We start from the raw sequence: 16,843 nt of genomic DNA, 5'->3' as shown, positions 1-16,843 counted from the left end.
TTGTATTATTATTATTTATTATTTATTATTTATTGAAATAAAGAAAACTTCTTTTATTTATTCTTTTGTTATAAAATGAATATATTGAGAAATGGATGGATGAAAGGATTTTCATGATAATATGATTGCCAGTCAAGAGCAAAAAGATCCGGTGATAGTGATTAAGAAGGAAAATAATGAAAAAAAAAATGTTGTGTTCAATGGTAAACTAAAAAGGAAATAGATCTGTCAATGTCTATTGATCTTATTCCATTCAAGGTCAATCAACATATATATATTTATATATATGAAAGAAAAAGTTCAATTGAATAAAGTGTAAAATGCATACAATTATTTATTAAAGAATGATTTGTTTCATAAAAACGGGAAAGAATAACAAAAAGGAAGGAATAAAGTAATACATCAATAATAATAATAAGAATAATAAGACTAATAATAAGAAAAAAGGAAAGATCTATTCTAATGTTGCACTAAAAAGGTTTTTGACCCCAAACAGAGCGAGCCACCAATGTAGTTTGATATGAAGCACATTCATCTGCACATTTATCCAAATAATCCTTATAACGTTCAGGTGATACCCATTCTGGATGACTTTGAGAAACAATTGGTTTGACAGCCCGAGATACTTGTTGGAAGTCATCCCTAAGAATTAAATAAATAAATAAATAAAAAAAAAAAAAAAAAAAAAGAGCGGGATTCTAAGGACTTGCATTCATCTTCAATTGGTTTCCATGTTTTCTATACTTACCAAAATAGGTCTCCTAATTTACCACTATGTCGCATTGGAAAGTCTTTAACGGTAACATGGATATTGTCCAATTTATGTTTATCGAAATAATCTTCTAATTGTTCACTAATGTCAGGTACCATGTTTCTTGATTCTAGCATATGTTCCACTAAGAAAAAACAGTTGGGAAGTAACACAATAAAATAAAAAAAAAAAAAAAGGTAATAGGTTTGTGTCAGTATATCTATCAACTTTCTGAAACATTAATACATACTTGCATCAGTAATCACTTTTAATAATGGTCCTAAGTTTTGAGCTCTTTGATCCACCTAAAAAAATAAAATAAAATAAAATAAAAATAATATATTTATTATTCATTCGTTCCATTCATTCAATCTTTATATTACCTCGATAAATTCGAGCCAACCACCAGGTTTCAAAACACGAAGTGATTCTTGAATAGCCTAGAGTAACATTAGATCAGAAATAAAAATAGTTCTCTTTTTTTTTTTTATTATTATTATATTTTATTACCAGATCCCATTGTGGTCGAGTTAAGCCAAATATAAGTATACGTTGATGAATATAATCAAAGTGATCATCAGGAAATGGAAGTCGTTCAGCAACATTACCAAGAGCAAACGTAACATTAGGAGGTTTGATACCTTCAGGAAATACAGGAGCAATGTCGATACCATGAAATTGAGTATGAGGATAATCCTCCGCCATTTCGAATACCCATGTTCCTGGTCCTACGTTTGTCATACGGAATACACAACGTACATTTTAAAATAAAAAAAAAAAGTCCAAGATGAGTTGATTTGAAAAAAAAGTTTCACCGTTAGCACCAGAAAAGGAATGTTAAGAATACCATTCTTCATTTCTTGGCCCTTTCCTCCCCGCGTTTAATCTTCTTCTTTACCACATCCAACGTCTAATACGGTAATTCCTTTTTGCAGCTGATCATGAAGAGGGACTTCAAAATTACTATCCAAAAAAGAAAAAAACCATTATCATTATGATTAAAAGAATATTAATTTTTTTTTTTTTACCTTTGAAATAAATATCTAAATAACCAGTGTTGTTGATGAAGTCGATCACATTCTAATTAAAGAAATGATCAGGTTACTATTTTGATTTTCTTTTTTTTTTTTTATATTTGATTTACCTTCATCATCATTTGGTAAAACATAAGGTATAGATTCATCTTCATGATATCGTCTTCCTTCTCTATATCTAAACATGGATGCTTTATTGGATGATATAGAAGTGACGGCTGGTGAGGGTATACTAGATTGATTTTGTTGTTGTTCTTGTAATTTCTTTTTTCGTCTACTGAACACCTTTTTGGACGCTTGTTGTCCCATTTTGTCGTTTTATTTGTTTGTTTATTTGATGGATTATTTGTTGATATTTCTAATGACAAAAATCATAAAAAGAAAAAAAAAAAAAAGAAAAAGAAAAAGAAAAGCAGAAAAAAGAGTTGAAGAAAAAAAAAATAAAAAATAAATCTTTTTTCTAAACTCCGTGCAACGTGTTTTCAAAGGTTTTTTTTTTAATCACCTTATTGTTGAGGCACATATTCATTGATTGCTCTTTGTACAACGTGGGAAGTGTGTGTGTGAAGTGAGATCAATGGACTTAAATCAGCAAATCGTCAGGTCCCCACTTTTCCGTAAGTGGTGTCATCGGAAGTTGAATACGGTAGAGAAGTGGAAAAGATTGGCGGCAAACAAAATAAACAACAACAGTTTTTTTTTTTTTTTTTTCACTTTTTTTTCACTTTTCAACATTTATCATTCTTCATCTTTCTAACTCATCACCTTTATATTAACAGAACACACTTTATTCTATAAAAAAAAAAGGAAACAGTTCTGTGTTATCTATACAAAACTTTCTCTTCTTCATCCAATGTCTGTTTACAATCATCGACCTATGGTACCGCCAACTTCTAATAGACTCGTCGAGTTATTAGATACAGTGAAAAATGAATATGATCAGCTTGCTCAAGAGGTTTTAACTTTTAAAAACCAACGTGATGAATATGAACATAAAGGTAAATAAATTACTTTAGATGAATATTTATTCAAATGTTTTATTCATATCTTTCTTTTTTTTTTTTATATACATTAGTGAATAGCCAAAATCAAGAAATGAGTTTATTTAAACAAAATTTGGTTGATCTGGAACGAACACAACATATCATCAAAAAACAGTAAGTTGAATTTTGTCATGATAACTTATTGATACTTACTATTTTCATTATTAATAGGTACGAAGAAGAAATTGCTCGTCTTCGCCAACAACTGGAACAGGTAATGTTTTAATGATGATTTATTTATTTATCTATTGGTTAACTGATGGTTTCTTTTCTTTTTTTTTTTTTTTTTTTTTAATTCAGATCAATGGTCACGGGTCTGTACCTTCTTCTCAACCTCCTACAGCAACACCTACAGCCAACTCAGCGTCAAATTATGGATCTGGTAATTTAATAAAATCAAATAATGAATTGTTGCCAATAAGAACCAATTTTCTTTTCTCTTTTACCAATATAATAGGTTATGCTCCTCCACCTGGTTTACCTCCTCCAATGATGGATACCAAACCATCTATTCATCCTAATTATGGCCATTCTTCTTCGCCTTATATGAATGGAGGATCTCCTTTACCAACAAACACACCTCCACCTTCACAACAACAACAACAACAGCAGCAACAACAACAGCAACAACAACAGCAACAGCAACAACAGCAAAGTAAAATAAAAAAGATCATAGATAAAATTGAAGGGGATGGGGAACAGGATGAATGATAGGATCACTGACCTATTTTTTTTTAATGTGATATATTACTTAGTGACACGACCTACAAGTGTAAAACCATCACCAACGACAACAACTCCCGGTGGATTGAGTGATATGGATCCTGATAGTTTCCCTGCCAATATGAAAGTGGAAGGTCCAGATTGGTTTGCTTTGTAAGTTTTATGATCTCATTCGCATAAATATATGAAAACATGATCTAACTTTTCTTTTTCCCTTTTATTCTTAAGGTTTAATCCCAAGGCTCAACGCTATTTGAAAGTGGATTTGGTACATACTTTCGATCATGGTAGTGTTGTCTGCTGTGTCAAATTCAGCTCGGATGGAAGATATCTTGCTGCTGGATGTAACCAAGCTACCTATATTTACGATACTCAAACATCTGCTCGTATCGCGTAAGCAATGATCAAAAAAAAAATAAATAAAAATAAAAAAAACAACTAATATGTTATTTAATATTATTAATATTATAGTGTTCTTCAAGATGAAACTGCAGGAAGAGATGGTGATTTGTATATTCGATCCGTCAGTTTTAGTCCCGATGGCAAATATTTGGCTACTGGTGCGGAAGACAAACAAATCAGGGTAAAAAAAAAAAAAAGGATCTACATTGATTTTCTTCTTATTATTATTATTATTCACTGTCTTTTTTATAACTATATATCTATATATTAGATCTGGGATATTACTAAGAAACGTATTCGACATGTATTGAAAGGACATGAACAAGACATTTATTCTTTGGAATTCAGTCGAGATGGTAGAATCCTTGTATCAGGTTCAGGTGATCGTACAGCTCGGATATGGGATTGGAATGAAGGATACTGTATACATGTACTTCATATCAAAGATCCTGATCAGAAAGACCCTGGTGTAACAAGTGTGGCTATTTCCCCTGATGGTGGTTTGGTGGCAGCTGGTAGTTTGGATAAGGTGGTACGCGTATGGGATGCTCATACTGGTAAACCTTTGGAACGTTTGGAAGGCCACAAGGATAGTGTCTACTCTGTGGCTTTCATGCCTGATGGTAAAACTTTGGTCAGTGGTAGTTTGGACAAGACTCTACGTTTGTGGTCATTAGGTGTCAGTCCACATGGTGGTAAGACTGCAAGTAAACAAGTTTTCACTGGTCACAAGGTAAGTTTATTTTTTTTTATTTTTTCGATCCAATTGGATGAGAAAAAAAAATATTGAGGCAACTTATTATTATCTTAGGACTTTGTATTATCTGTGGCCACTACTCCTGATGGAAAATGGATTGTCTCTGGTTCTAAAGATCGTGGTGTTCAATTTTGGGATCCTCGCACTGGACAAACTGAATTCATGTTACAAGGACACAAAAATTCTGGTAAGTAGTTAAAGGTGAATTTTTTTTTTATCGATAACTAATAAATTTGAAACCGAATTCTTTAGTGATCTCTGTGGCAACAAGTCCTGGAAGAAAACCCCTCTTTGCTACTGGATCAGGTGACAACCGTGCTAGGATTTGGAGTTATGAACCGTTATAAGCCAATATTGGACCCTCTTTTACGATAGTGTCTGTCTTTTTTTATTTTACTTTTTCATCAAATATCTCATAGTATCTTTATTTTTTTTTTCCCCTTTTCATCCATGTCTTATTTTAGTCCTGTATTCCTCAATCTTTCTACCACTCTCTCCACTTCTCCATTTTTCTCTCTCTCTTTCTTTTTTTTTTTTTCTTGATTTCTTTTTCTTTTTTTCTTGTTTGAATAAATGAATAAAAACTTGTGCAACCAATCCTTATATAGATTCTTGTTGATAAGATGATCTTAAGTAAGCTCAAAAGAAAGTTTCTTTTTTTCTTTTGAGCTTTTTTGTTGTTGTGTACTCGGAGAAACCTAAAATAAGAACTTTGATCCATGAATGTGATAGATTCATTCTAATTGAATGTATTAGATAAGCTATTGTTATTCCCTTCATGTTTTCATTTGACTTGTAATTCTTTTTTTTTTTTTTAATGATGATGAAGCAAATTGAAGATGATCATATCCTTATTGGTAAAAACAAGCCAATAGAGCAAATAAGATTGCATGTGTGCAACTGTTCGCCTGATTTGGTAACTGCCGCCCAATCGATCGCCAAATCAAAATTTACGCCTTGTTTCTTTTTTTCTTTTTCACCCACATGATTTCACATAAAGACATCTTTTTTTTTCCCTCTCTTCTTTTTTTTTTTCTTTCCCACCTTTTTTCACTTTTTTTTTAAAGATAAAATATGACTGCTGACGGTCAAGAAGATCCTATTTTTCCTGTACCTGAACGTTTATTGACTAATAAACCTACTCCTTATGTAACAAGTTTTGAACAATACCAAGATTTATGGGAACAAAGTGTGAAAGACCCTCAAACATTCTTTGGAAATGTAAAGCGTTTGAAAATGACTTCCTTCTTGAGCTCATTCTTATCTTTTTTTTATCAAATAGCTTGCTCGTGAAACATTGACGTGGTCTAAACCATTTGAAACTGTATTGAATGGTTCTTTTACTGAAGGGGATATTGGTTGGTTCTTAGAAGGTGAACTCAATGCATGTTACAATTGTGTGGATCGTCATGCTTTTACTCAACCTGATAAGGTAAATATATATATATATATATATATATGATAAAAACTATAGCTTATATATTCTTTATCTATTTAGGTTGCCATTATTCACGAAGGCGATGAATTGGGAAATGTCCGCAAAATTACTTATCGAGAGTTACTTCAAGAAGTAAGTCGTTTGGCTAATGTATTGACATCATTAGATGTACGTAAAGGTGACAACATTGCTATTTATATGCCTATGGTACCTGAAGCCGTGTTTGCTATGCTTGCCTGTGCGCGTTTGGGAGCTGTCCATTCTGTTGTCTTTGCTGGTTTCTCTTCTGATTCGTTACGTGACCGTATCCAAGACTGTGGTGCACGTGTTGTGCTCACTGCTGATGAAGGTCGTCGTGGTGGGAAAAATATCGCTACCAAGCGCATTGTTGATGAAGCTCTGAAACAAGCTCCTACCGTTGAACATGTCTTAGTCCTTCGTCGTACTGGTTCTGAAGTCCCATGGACTGAAGGTCGTGATCTGTGGTGGCATGATGAAATTGAAAAGGCTCGTCCTTATTGTGCTCCTACTAATGTGAATGCTGAAGATCCTCTGTTTTTGTTATATACTTCTGGTTCTACTGGTACTCCCAAGGGCGTGGTAATGAAATGGATTAATATTTATTTATTTATTTTTTATTTATTTATTTATTTTATTTTATTTATTAGATGCATACCACCGGTGGTTATTTATTGGGCGCTGCTGCTACCGTCAAATATATTTTTGATTATCACGAAAATGATGTTCATGCTTGTATGGCTGATATTGGTAAAACATATCATCAACATTACAATTAAAAAAAAAAAGCGTACTAATAATTTTACTTTAGGATGGATTACTGGACATACTTATCTCTTATATGGTCCTTTGTTGAATGGTGCTACAACCGTTGTTTTTGAATCTACTCCAACTTACCCTAATCCTTCTCGTTTCTGGGACTTGATTCAAACTCATAAGGTGACTCAATTCTATACTGCTCCTACAGCCATTCGTGCTTTACGTCGATTGGGTGATCAATGGTTGGAAGGTTATGATCTTTCTAGTTTACGTGTGATTGGCTCAGTTGGTGAACCTATCAATCCTGAAGCCTGGCATTGGTATAATGACAAGGTGGGCAAGAATCAATGTGCTGTGGTCGATACTTATTGGCAAACAGAAACAGGTTCCATTGTGGTTAGCCCTCTTCCTGGTGCAGTGGCTACTAAACCTGGTTCAGCAACTTTCCCTTTCTTTGGTATCAAGCCTGAAATTCTGGATCCTCAAACTGGTGCTGTCTTGAAAGGAAATGATGTTACTGGTGTCTTGGCTATCTCTCAACCTTGGCCCTCTATGGCTCGTACTGTTTATAACAATCACAATCGATACTTGGATACTTATTTGAATCCATATAAAGGCTTTTACTTCACTGGTGATGGTGCTACTCGCGACAAGGATGGTTATATTTGGATTCGTGGTCGTGTTGATGGTAAGTAAAAATGTGAAATAAAGGATATACCTAAAAAAAAAATAAAAAAAAAATCATGATATGATCAGAATATAAAACTACAACTATTTATATTCATCATCACCATTTTTTTTTAAAAAAAAAATGATTAGATGTTATCAATGTATCAGGTCATCGTTTATCAACTGCCGAAATTGAATCTGCTTTGATTATTCATCCTGCTGTTGCTGAAGCTGCTGTTGTTGGTGGTCAAGACGATTTGACTGGTCAATGTATCCATGCTTATTGTACTTTAAAACCCAACATTGAAGATGATGCCGGTCTTGAAAAGGAATTGTCTTTACAAGTGCGCAAGGTCATTGGTCCCTTTGCTACTCCCAAACGGATTTATGTCGTTGGTGATTTACCTAAAACTCGATCAGGTAAAATCATGCGTCGCATTTTACGAAAGATTGTCAACAATGAACAAAATCAATTAGGAGGTAAGCGAAGAAAAAAAAAAGGATGTTTAATTTTTTTGATGTTTGATTGGAACTGATTGATTTTTTTTTTAAAAAAAAAGATGTCTCAACATTGGCTGATCCAAGTGTGGTTCCATTATTGATTACAAAGGTTCATGGTCAATGAAATGTTTACATTTAGTCTAGTTCAAACACTCAATAAACATATTTATGTATTTAAAACAACAAAGTGTGGCGCAATGTTTTTTTTAATCCATCTCAGAACCCCTTTATCAACACTTTTTCTTTTTATTTAAATGTTTACCGATGGTATCATCGTCACCATAAAATTGAAGCTTTTTTTTTCGGTACTATTCACTGTTCTCACATGAATCACTTCTATTTAATTTAAATGAACGAATCACTCCATCGTTTCAACTTGCATGATGGTGCATCATCACGTGTGATAGCATCATCCTTCATCATGATGATACTTTAAAAACACTCTTGCCTTCCCACACACACACACACACATATATATATATATCTATGAATCAAGGAAAAAGTGAATCAAAGAAAGGTAAAAACTTCTTTTTATTTTTCATGCTGGTGGCGATGAAAGAAAATCAAAAAGGAAGGTAAAAAAAAAAAAAAAAGGAAGAGATAAACTTTGCTATTGTGATCAAGTTAAAAAAAATGTTCAGTCTTCTTCATCCGCGGTCTTCAACCAGTCAATAAACTTGGCAGTTTTTCTTTTCATGTCACCATCTAGTAAACCATCATGCCACGTATAACAAGCCTCTTCATCTAAAAGGTCACATTCATACCATTGAGATAAAACTAGTACACTTTTGGATAAAAGTGTTGGGTATCGTTGAACACATTTATCCCATGCCTTGAGTAAAAGGGTTTGATCTGATAGAGTCTTGACAAACTAAAAAAAAAATAAAATAAAAAAAATATGAGGATAAATTTATTTTCTTCTATTTCTCTTACTGTTTTGAAAAGTCGTTCTCTTGAATGTAAAATGGTACCCACAGGACATTCCACCGAGTTATGTAAAAGACTGGCCAGTAAGATATAAAATAGTTGAGATTTCGTCAAATCATTACGCATTTCCACCTTGGTCACATGTTTCACATCTTTGGCAAGGTTTTCATGACTAGTTGTGTTATCAGATTCAGGTGATTGGAAAAACAAGGTAAGTTCGTTGATCAGGGCTTCTTCTTGTGCTAATTTACTGGGTTTGGGTGATGGCGTCTTGGTCACAGGTGGCCTATAAAGAGGATGATGATGATGATTAGTTTCCATAAGAATGATATATATATATATATATATATATATTGTCTCTCTCTTTTTTTTTCACTTGCATTGCTAATTTGGCTTGTTCTTCTCTGGTTAGATGTACCACTTTCATCCAAGATTTATCCGTTTGCTACAAATAAAGAATATAAATAGGGTAAGACATCATTGAAGATTATAATAGATCACAAATTACCATAATATCACCGTTTAGTAGTTGATCAGGCTCCAATATAGTTGCACGGTTCTTTACAGAGGTAGCATTATTATCCAACAAAGGATGGTCAGTTTGGTTCTGTTTCCGTTGATGGGATGATGATGATGATGGACGTTGTTGGCATACCGATAATTGTACTTGTTGAGTATGATGCTGTTGTTGATGATATTGATGTTGCTCTTGTTGTTGCTCTTGTTGATGAGATAGAAGATGTTGGTGTGATGAGTGAGGTTTTTCATCAAAATTCAAACGTGATAATGCAGAAGAAGGAGAAGGGGAACGTTCTGCCGCTACTCCTGTTGTTGTTGTAGTTCCATTAGTTGTGGCATGAGAAATGGATGATGATCTCCAGTTCCGATTTTCATAATGTCTTTGGTCATTTGTACTATTACGGTGTTCTCTGTGATTTTGATTATCTGGCATTCCTACTGATGGTGATGGTGATGATGGTTGCAAGTTATTATGAGATTCCGGATGACGATGACTGATGGGACGCGGAATAAGTACTTCGTCATCAGAGGAAGAAGAGTGTTGATGATGTTGATGATGATTTGGTCTATCCTTCAATTCAGCACGGCCATGAGCTAAAATATAAATATATAAATAAATAAACATAACCTTCGTTTTAATGTATATTTTCTTTTTTTATTCTTCTTACCGAAATGACATTTTGGTCCATATTGACAGAATTGATCCTTCATATAACGTTCACATAATTTCGTTTTGTATAAGGGATTTTCAGATAAATCTTTGAGATGTGTACCATTCTCTTTTCGATTGTTGTCAGTTTGGAGAGTTACTTTAGGAGAGGAAGTAGGACTAGTTGAGGTTATTTGAGGAGATGAAGTATCACTGATTTGACGTTCACGAAGTTCCTTGATACCATGAGCAAAAGTACATTTATTTCCATAGGAACAGCTACCTTCGGTTTCAAAACGTTCACAAAGTCTTGTTTTGAATAAAGGATTTGAGTTATTACTGAAGTGATCTGTATCGTCGGCAGTTGAATGTTTAAAAGAAGATGTTGGTGGCGGAGGTGAAGGTGAGGAACCATAAACAGGAGCCGATGAAGGACGGTCTATTGCTTTTATTTGTTGTTGACGTAATGGAGTATTATTAGAAGCAGTAACAGGTAAAGGTCTTCGTTGTTGTTGTTGTTGAATTGAAGATCTTTTCCCTCCATGAGTATTATTGTATTGTTGATATTTGTTGTTCACCTTTTTGGTTTCAATAAAACTTTGAGCGTATTTGAATACGTCCTGCATACTTTTGAAAATAGCTTTTTCCGAAGCAAGTTGTTGATTACACCATTGTAAATGAACACCTTCAGCATTGGGAAGTAAACGAGCGTGATGATCGATAAGTTGAGCAAGATAATATATCACCTTTTTGGGTCTATATGTTATATAAAAAAAAAACATTAAATATTATTTGACAAATAAGAAATATGAATGAATTACCTAGTTCCTGAGAGATATTTAAGTTCAATTTTGAATCCTTCTTCAATACGTAATTGTTTTGGTCCAAGTCCAGTAGTTTCAAATGTTTCGCGTAAAGCACATCTAAAAGAAAGTCAAGTATTTAGTTATGACATTGAATATATATATATATTCTACCTTTGTTCGTCTTCTTGACCAATTATTAAACCTTTAGGACAAAACCAATGTTTCTTATTTGTAAAAGAATCGTTTAATAATAAAAATTCAATATTTCTTTGTGAGCGGTATACGAGTAAGCCAGCATAAAGGTGAGTTTGAGAAGGTTTATCCATGTGGAATCAAAAGTTGAAGGAAATGGAAGGTTTTTTTTTTTCCTTTTGATCAATAATAATAAAGTCTATGGTAATAAAAAGAAAGGAAAGAATGAAGGATATATTCTAAAAGTAGATAAAAGTGTTTGTTCCAATAAGAACGTAACAAAAGAAAAGAAAGATATATATATATATATATATGCTATACACAGAAAAAAATAAAAAAAAAGGGAACGAAAAAAAAAAAAGCTTTGCTTGAAAAGAAAACAGACACACACACACACACACACTGATGGATATTTTAATCTCAGCTTTTCAAATTTTTCTTCTTCTTCGTATATTCTATCATAAAGTGTAGATCATATCAGATTCAAATGGACCCCGGAAAGATCGGATTAGGTTGGAACTTTGTTTGATTTAGAACTTCTTTAATTCGATCAATCCTTCTTCCTTCCTTTTGAAAATAATCTTATTTACATAAACACTTCATTATTAATTTCCATATGATCAATTCCTCATTTCTTTCTTTTTATACTTATTTCTTTCTTTCTTTTTTTTTTTTATTTCACTTCCGGTGAAGTCAAACAGATTTTCCTTGTTTTCCCACGATGGAATGACCATTCCACTCCATTTATCATTGTAACAATTGAATTAGCGACGCCCTTATATATAAAAATCAAAAAAAAAATGCTTTCTTTTTTCTCCTCTTTTTTTTTTTTTTTTTTTTGTTTCATAATACATTCATTCTATTTATCTCACTTTTCTATTAAACAATGTCTACTGACCCATATACCTATTTTGAAGGCTTTGGTAATCACTTTACCTCAGAAGCTTTGAAGGATGCTTTACCCAAAGGTCAAAATACTCCTCAAAAGTGTCCTTACAATCTCTATGCTGAACAACTTTCTGGTACTGCTTTCACTGTTCCTCGATCTCACAATCAACGAAGGTAAAAAAAAAAAAAAAAATAGACTTTTATTTTTATTTTTATTCCACTGATATTGATAATAACCTACTTGAAAACTTGTTTTTTTTTTTTTTTTTGTATCCACTGAATTAGCTGGCTCTATCGTATTCGACCTTCTGTTGTTCATACTCCTTATGAACCTTCAACTCAAGATTTACTTGTTAGTCATTTCAGTGGTGAACAATGTATTGTTACTCCTTCTCAATTGCGATGGAGTCCCTTTGATTTACCTGAAGATACTGAAAAAGTGGATTTTGTTCAAGGTTTGAAAACACTTGCTGGTGCTGGTGAACCTTCTTGTCGATCTGGTTTAGCTATTCATATTTATACTGCCAATACTAATATGAATAAAACTGCTTTTTATAATTCTGATGGTGACTTTTTGATTGGTAAGAGAATAAATAAATAAAAAAAAAAGAGTAATATAATAGGAACTCAATTTTTATTCCTTTTTATTAGTGCCTCAAAAGAATGCTTTAGATATTACTACAGAATTTGGGAAAATGATGGTACGTCCTAATGAAATTTGTGTGATTCAACGTGGTGTTCGATTCTCTATTGCTTTACCTGATGGACCAGTACGCGGATATATTTTAGAAGTCTTTGGTGAACATTTTGAATTACCTGATCTTGGTCCTATTGGTGCAAATGGTTTGGCTAATCCTCGCGATTTTTTGACTCCAATGGCTGCTTATCAAGAAGAAGATAATGTTACATGGAAAATCGTTACCAAATTCAATGGAAAAATGTTTGAAGCCTCTCAACAACATTGTCCCTTTGATGTCGTCGCATGGCATGGAAATTATGCTCCTTATAAGTATGATTTGGCCAAATTTTGTGTTATCAATTCAGTATCTTATGATCATATCGTAAGTTCAAAAACATAGTGAAATCACGGAAAAACCTTTGTTTAATGAGTCGGATATGCAAACTCTCGGAATATCAATGGACTCATCTTTTTCCTTTTTTTCCTTTTTTTTTTTTTTTTTTTTTTTTTTTTTTTTTTTAGGATCCTTCTATCTTTACAGTTTTGACTGCAAAATCTACAACACCTGGTGTAGCCATTGCTGACTTTGTTATCTTCCCTCCAAGATGGGCTGTTGCGGAACATACTGTAAGAAAAAAAAAAAAAAAAAAAAGGAAAGGGGACTATGCAATAATCTTAAACCTTAATTCCATGTATTTCTAGTTCCGACCACCTTACTTCCATCGTAATTGTATGTCTGAATTTATGGGTTTGATTCTTGGTGATTATGAAGGTAAAACTGGAGGATTCCTTCCGGGAGGTGGTTCCTTACATAGTGCAATGACTCCTCATGGACCTGATGCCAATGTCTTCAATATGGCATCTGAAGCTGAATTATCACCTGTTCGTGTTGCTGATAATACACAAGCCTTTATGTTTGAAACCAGTTTGATGTTGTCTACTACAAAATGGGGTTTGAAAACTTGTGGTAAAGTTCAAGAAGATTATTACAAAGCTTGGACGAACTTGGAAAACAAATTCCAAAAGGATTAGTTGAGTAGTTATTAGTTAGTTATGTATTTTATATTCTTGTATAGTCTTCTTTTATTTTTATTTTTTTTTTTTGTATTACAAATTCTATTATATAAAAAGGTTCTCTTTTTATAAATATAAATCTTTATATTTATCTATTGATTTTTAAGATTAATACAAAGTTGTTTTTTTTTCTCCTTTTTTTTTTTTTGTAACTTATACGTCTTTTATTCTTCCTTTTCTCCGAGTACCCGTCAAGATGATGAGTATTTTCTTTCATGAATGCACGCTTATTGGGTAAATATATATGACAAAGTTCCTGCAAGACATCCAATGATGGATCTTGGATTTTTCCCAATGCTTTTTTTTATCATCTCCGAAGATCCCATCGTTCCCAAGTTACAGAAATCTTTGTATTACCTCTTTTTGAACACCACATACCTTGAATCTTTTTTTATTATTTTTTTATTTTTATTTTTTTGTTTTGTTCTCTTTCTTTCTTTCTTTTTTTTTTTTTCTATATACATTATTTTTTTTTTTTATTTTGAACATTTCAAATGACATCCTCACCTGAAATTCATATGTAAGTTTTTATATTGGAATACTTTTCACTGTTTATTTAACGTCTCTTTTTCTTTCTTTAGTCATAAGCTTACTCCTCGGGATCGTGGGGCTACCAATAATAATGTATTAAACAAATACAGTTCAAAAGTGACTCAATCACTTACTGCAGGTGGTGGTCAGGCTCAATGTAAATAGGAGAAGTCTTTTTTTTTTTGTTTTTTTTTTTTTTTAAAAAAAAGAGGTAGTATTCACTGACTCGTTTTGAATTATATATATAGTATACGCGACTGGACTCAAGGATGAAGATTTCTCAAAGGCACAAGTTGGTATTACAAGCTTGTAAGTGAAATTCAATCATATATATATATATATATATTAACATTATTTTAATAAATAGTGGTTATGATGGAAATCCTTGTAATCTTCATATCAATGATTTTGCAAAAAGGTTAAGGAAGGTGTTTGGAAAGCAGGTCTAGTAGGTTATCAATTTAATACTATTGGTGTTTCTGATGCTATTCCTATGGGAACTGCTGGTAAGAAAAAAAAATTATTTATTTTTATTATTCATTTATTTATTTATTATTATATATAGGTATGTCCTTTTCTTTACCTAGTCGAGATATCATTGCTGATTCTATTGAAACTGTGATGAGTGCATTTTGGTATGATGCCAATATATCAATTCCTGGATGTGACAAGAATATGCCTGGTGTAATGATGGCTATTGCAAGATTAAATCGACCTTCTTTGATTATTTATGGTGGTACTATGAAGAAAGGTCATGCAACTATTGGTAGCTGTGCTGGACGTGAAATCGATATCGCAAATGCTTTTGAATGTAATGGGGAATTTATCTCTGGAAAAATATCTGATGAAGAAAGACGTGATATTATTAGAAATGCATGTCCAGGTGCTGGCGCTTGTGGTGGCATGTTTACTGCAAATACAAGTAAAGTTTGAAACAAAAAAATTGAAATTACACAATGAAACAATTATTTATTTTTATTTTTATTATTATTATTATTTTTTTTTTTGTGTTATTAGTGTCTAGTGCTATTGAAGCCATGGGATTATCATTACCTTATAGTTCATGTATTCCTGCTGAAGATCCTGACAAGATGAAAGAATGTCTCCGAGCTGGTGCTGCCATTCGAAACTTATTGGAAAAAGACATCAAACCTAGGGACATTATGACAAAAGCTGCTTTCAAGAATGCTTTCCGTGTTGTAGTGACACTTGGAGGATCAACTAATGCTGTGCTTCATTTACTGGCTGCTGCTCATGCAGCGGATGTGGATTTCACTTTGGATGATATGCAAGAAATCTCATTAACAACTCCTCTTTTGGCAAATATGCGACCCAGTGGACCTTATGTAATGGAAGATTTGCATCGCGTAGGTGGTGTGCCTGCTTTGATGAAATACTTGTTGGAACAAGGATTATTGGATGGTAGCTGTATGACTGTGACAGGAAAGACTTTAGCTGAAAACTTGGCTGATGTGGATGGATTTGTTGATGGTCAAGATGTCATTCGTCCTTTATCAAATCCTATCAAATCAACTGGACATTTGACCATTTTGAAGGGTAATTTGGCTCCTGAGGTAAAAAAAAAAAAAAAAAAAAAAGAAAGGTATCGATGACTTAATTATGTTTATTGATTATATTAAAAAAGGGTGCTGTGGCCAAGATTACTGGCAAGGAAGGTGAATCCTTTGTTGGTGCTGCTAGGGTATTTGACAATGAAGAAGAACTATTCAATGCTTTGGAAGAAAAGAAGGTACCTAAAGGATCTGTTGTTATCATTCGCTATCAAGGACCAAAAGGTAATATGAAATACTTTGATCTATACATATATATATATATATATCTCATTCTCTGTTTTATTCAACTAGGTGGACCTGGTATGCCTGAAAGTAAGTAGATTCTTTTTTTTTATATATATCAATTTAAACTGTCAAGTTTACTCATTTTGTTTATTCTTTTTTTTTTTTTTTTGACTTAGTGCGTAAGTGATTATAACTTGTGAAGACATTCTAATTTTTTTTTATTACAAAACTAACAATAATGCTTTGAAACTTGTCAACAATTATAGTGAAACCTACGGCAGCGATCATTGGTGCAGGATTAGGGAAGGATGTTGCACTTCTTACTGATGGTCGATTTTCAGGTGCTTCTCATGGGTTTATCATCGGACATGTATGTCCTGAAGCATTTATAGGTGGACCGATTGCTTTGGTACAAGACGATGACATTGTTAGGATTGATGCAACAACACGCCAATTGACAGTGGATGTCTCGGATGAAGAAATGGCTCGACGCAAAGCAGTATGGAAACCTAAACCTCATCAATATGTCAAAGGTGTTTTGAAGAAATATGTCAACAATGTCAAGAGTGCTAGTCAAGGGGCCATTACTGATTAATTGGATTTTTAGTTGTAGTATTTTAGAGATAGTCTTTTTTTTCTTCTTCCAATAAAGAAAAAAAGAAGAAATATATCTATGTATCATAC

At 32.8% G+C, this 16,843-nt stretch overlaps 6 protein-coding genes across 6 annotated transcripts; 4 read left to right on the top strand and 2 right to left on the bottom strand.

Moving 5' to 3' along the window:
* Positions 1-309: 309 nt before the first annotated feature.
* BX664DRAFT_332911 (S-adenosyl-L-methionine-dependent methyltransferase) lies at positions 310-2,173 on the bottom strand. Its single transcript, XM_051545420.1, has 8 exons — positions 1,896-2,173; positions 1,780-1,831; positions 1,650-1,714; positions 1,262-1,479; positions 1,135-1,191; positions 1,002-1,056; positions 749-896; positions 310-642 (listed from the first exon to the last, which is right to left on the bottom strand). The coding sequence occupies exons 1-8, from the start codon at positions 2,092-2,094 to the stop codon at positions 471-473; spliced, it is 966 nt and encodes a 321-aa protein (XP_051400236.1). The 5' UTR covers positions 2,095-2,173; the 3' UTR covers positions 310-470.
* Positions 2,174-2,496: 323 nt separating this feature from the next.
* Positions 2,497-5,307, top strand: BX664DRAFT_297064 (WD40-repeat-containing domain protein). The gene is made up of 11 exons (XM_051542228.1): positions 2,497-2,783; positions 2,861-2,942; positions 3,000-3,042; positions 3,129-3,210; positions 3,286-3,483; positions 3,584-3,704; positions 3,780-3,944; positions 4,023-4,134; positions 4,225-4,686; positions 4,765-4,897; positions 4,963-5,307. The coding sequence occupies exons 1-11, from the start codon at positions 2,639-2,641 to the stop codon at positions 5,055-5,057; spliced, it is 1,638 nt and encodes a 545-aa protein (XP_051400235.1). The 5' UTR covers positions 2,497-2,638; the 3' UTR covers positions 5,058-5,307.
* Positions 5,308-5,734: 427 nt separating this feature from the next.
* Positions 5,735-8,394, top strand: BX664DRAFT_332906 (acetyl-coenzyme A synthetase). Its single transcript, XM_051545419.1, has 7 exons — positions 5,735-5,931; positions 5,993-6,142; positions 6,209-6,748; positions 6,817-6,916; positions 6,978-7,613; positions 7,745-8,074; positions 8,155-8,394. Exons 1-7 carry the CDS (start codon positions 5,785-5,787, stop codon positions 8,217-8,219), a joined length of 1,968 nt encoding a protein of 655 aa, XP_051400234.1. The 5' UTR covers positions 5,735-5,784; the 3' UTR covers positions 8,220-8,394.
* Positions 8,395-8,732: 338 nt separating this feature from the next.
* Positions 8,733-11,322, bottom strand: BX664DRAFT_314602 (uncharacterized protein; the record flags this gene model as incomplete). Its single annotated transcript, XM_051542664.1, has 8 exons — positions 8,733-8,966; positions 9,029-9,292; positions 9,399-9,467; positions 9,531-9,688; positions 9,938-10,135; positions 10,210-10,946; positions 11,012-11,113; positions 11,168-11,322. The coding sequence occupies 8 exons, from the start codon at positions 11,320-11,322 to the stop codon at positions 8,733-8,735; spliced, it is 1,917 nt and encodes a 638-aa protein (XP_051400233.1).
* A 695-nt stretch (positions 11,323-12,017) lies between these two features.
* BX664DRAFT_332901 (homogentisate 1,2-dioxygenase) lies at positions 12,018-13,935 on the top strand. The gene is made up of 5 exons (XM_051545418.1): positions 12,018-12,250; positions 12,362-12,657; positions 12,728-13,137; positions 13,278-13,382; positions 13,458-13,935. The coding sequence occupies exons 1-5, from the start codon at positions 12,075-12,077 to the stop codon at positions 13,785-13,787; spliced, it is 1,317 nt and encodes a 438-aa protein (XP_051400232.1). The 5' UTR covers positions 12,018-12,074; the 3' UTR covers positions 13,788-13,935.
* A 337-nt stretch (positions 13,936-14,272) lies between these two features.
* BX664DRAFT_332897 (dihydroxy-acid dehydratase) lies at positions 14,273-16,842 on the top strand. The gene is made up of 11 exons (XM_051545417.1): positions 14,273-14,349; positions 14,411-14,517; positions 14,609-14,656; positions 14,728-14,729; positions 14,779-14,866; positions 14,926-15,282; positions 15,378-15,934; positions 16,006-16,156; positions 16,226-16,246; positions 16,336-16,338; positions 16,426-16,842. Exons 1-11 carry the CDS (start codon positions 14,324-14,326, stop codon positions 16,752-16,754), a joined length of 1,689 nt encoding a protein of 562 aa, XP_051400231.1. The 5' UTR covers positions 14,273-14,323; the 3' UTR covers positions 16,755-16,842.
* Position 16,843: the final 1 nt, after the last annotated feature.

This window comes from Halteromyces radiatus (assembly GCF_025201355.1).
Source record: "Halteromyces radiatus strain CBS 162.75 chromosome Unknown BX664scaffold_4, whole genome shotgun sequence".
In the NCBI taxonomy this organism is placed as follows: domain Eukaryota; kingdom Fungi; phylum Mucoromycota; class Mucoromycetes; order Mucorales; family Cunninghamellaceae; genus Halteromyces; species Halteromyces radiatus.
This window is presented reverse-complemented; position numbering and strand designations above follow the sequence as displayed.

Bases quoted from the DNA above. Each gene is read 5' to 3' on its own strand.
- BX664DRAFT_332911 (XM_051545420.1), bottom strand. From the start codon at position 2,094: ATGGGACAACAAGCGTCCAAAAAGGTGTTCAGTAGACGAAAAAAGAAA. The intron at 1,832-1,895 runs GTAAATCAAATA...TTCTTTAATTAG, and splicing joins TTTACCAAATGATGATGAAG to AATGTGATCGACTTCATCAA. The intron at 1,715-1,779 runs GTAAAAAAAAAA...TTTTTTGGATAG, and splicing joins TTTAGATATTTATTTCAAAG to TAATTTTGAAGTCCCTCTTC.
- BX664DRAFT_297064 (XM_051542228.1), top strand. From the start codon at position 2,639: ATGTCTGTTTACAATCATCGACCTATGGTACCGCCAACTTCTAATAGA. The intron at 4,135-4,224 runs GTAAAAAAAAAA...TCTATATATTAG, and splicing joins CGGAAGACAAACAAATCAGG to ATCTGGGATATTACTAAGAA. The intron at 4,687-4,764 runs GTAAGTTTATTT...TTATTATCTTAG, and splicing joins AAGTTTTCACTGGTCACAAG to GACTTTGTATTATCTGTGGC.
- BX664DRAFT_332906 (XM_051545419.1), top strand. From the start codon at position 5,785: ATGACTGCTGACGGTCAAGAAGATCCTATTTTTCCTGTACCTGAACGT. The intron at 6,143-6,208 runs GTAAATATATAT...TTATCTATTTAG, and splicing joins CTTTTACTCAACCTGATAAG to GTTGCCATTATTCACGAAGG. The intron at 8,075-8,154 runs GTAAGCGAAGAA...TTAAAAAAAAAG, and splicing joins TGAACAAAATCAATTAGGAG to ATGTCTCAACATTGGCTGAT.
- BX664DRAFT_332901 (XM_051545418.1), top strand. From the start codon at position 12,075: ATGTCTACTGACCCATATACCTATTTTGAAGGCTTTGGTAATCACTTT. The intron at 12,251-12,361 runs GTAAAAAAAAAA...CCACTGAATTAG, and splicing joins CGATCTCACAATCAACGAAG to CTGGCTCTATCGTATTCGAC. The intron at 12,658-12,727 runs GTAAGAGAATAA...CCTTTTTATTAG, and splicing joins TGATGGTGACTTTTTGATTG to TGCCTCAAAAGAATGCTTTA.
- BX664DRAFT_332897 (XM_051545417.1), top strand. From the start codon at position 14,324: ATGACATCCTCACCTGAAATTCATAT. The intron at 14,518-14,608 runs GTAAATAGGAGA...TTATATATATAG, and splicing joins AGGTGGTGGTCAGGCTCAAT to TATACGCGACTGGACTCAAG. The intron at 14,867-14,925 runs GTAAGAAAAAAA...TATTATATATAG, and splicing joins TATTCCTATGGGAACTGCTG to GTATGTCCTTTTCTTTACCT.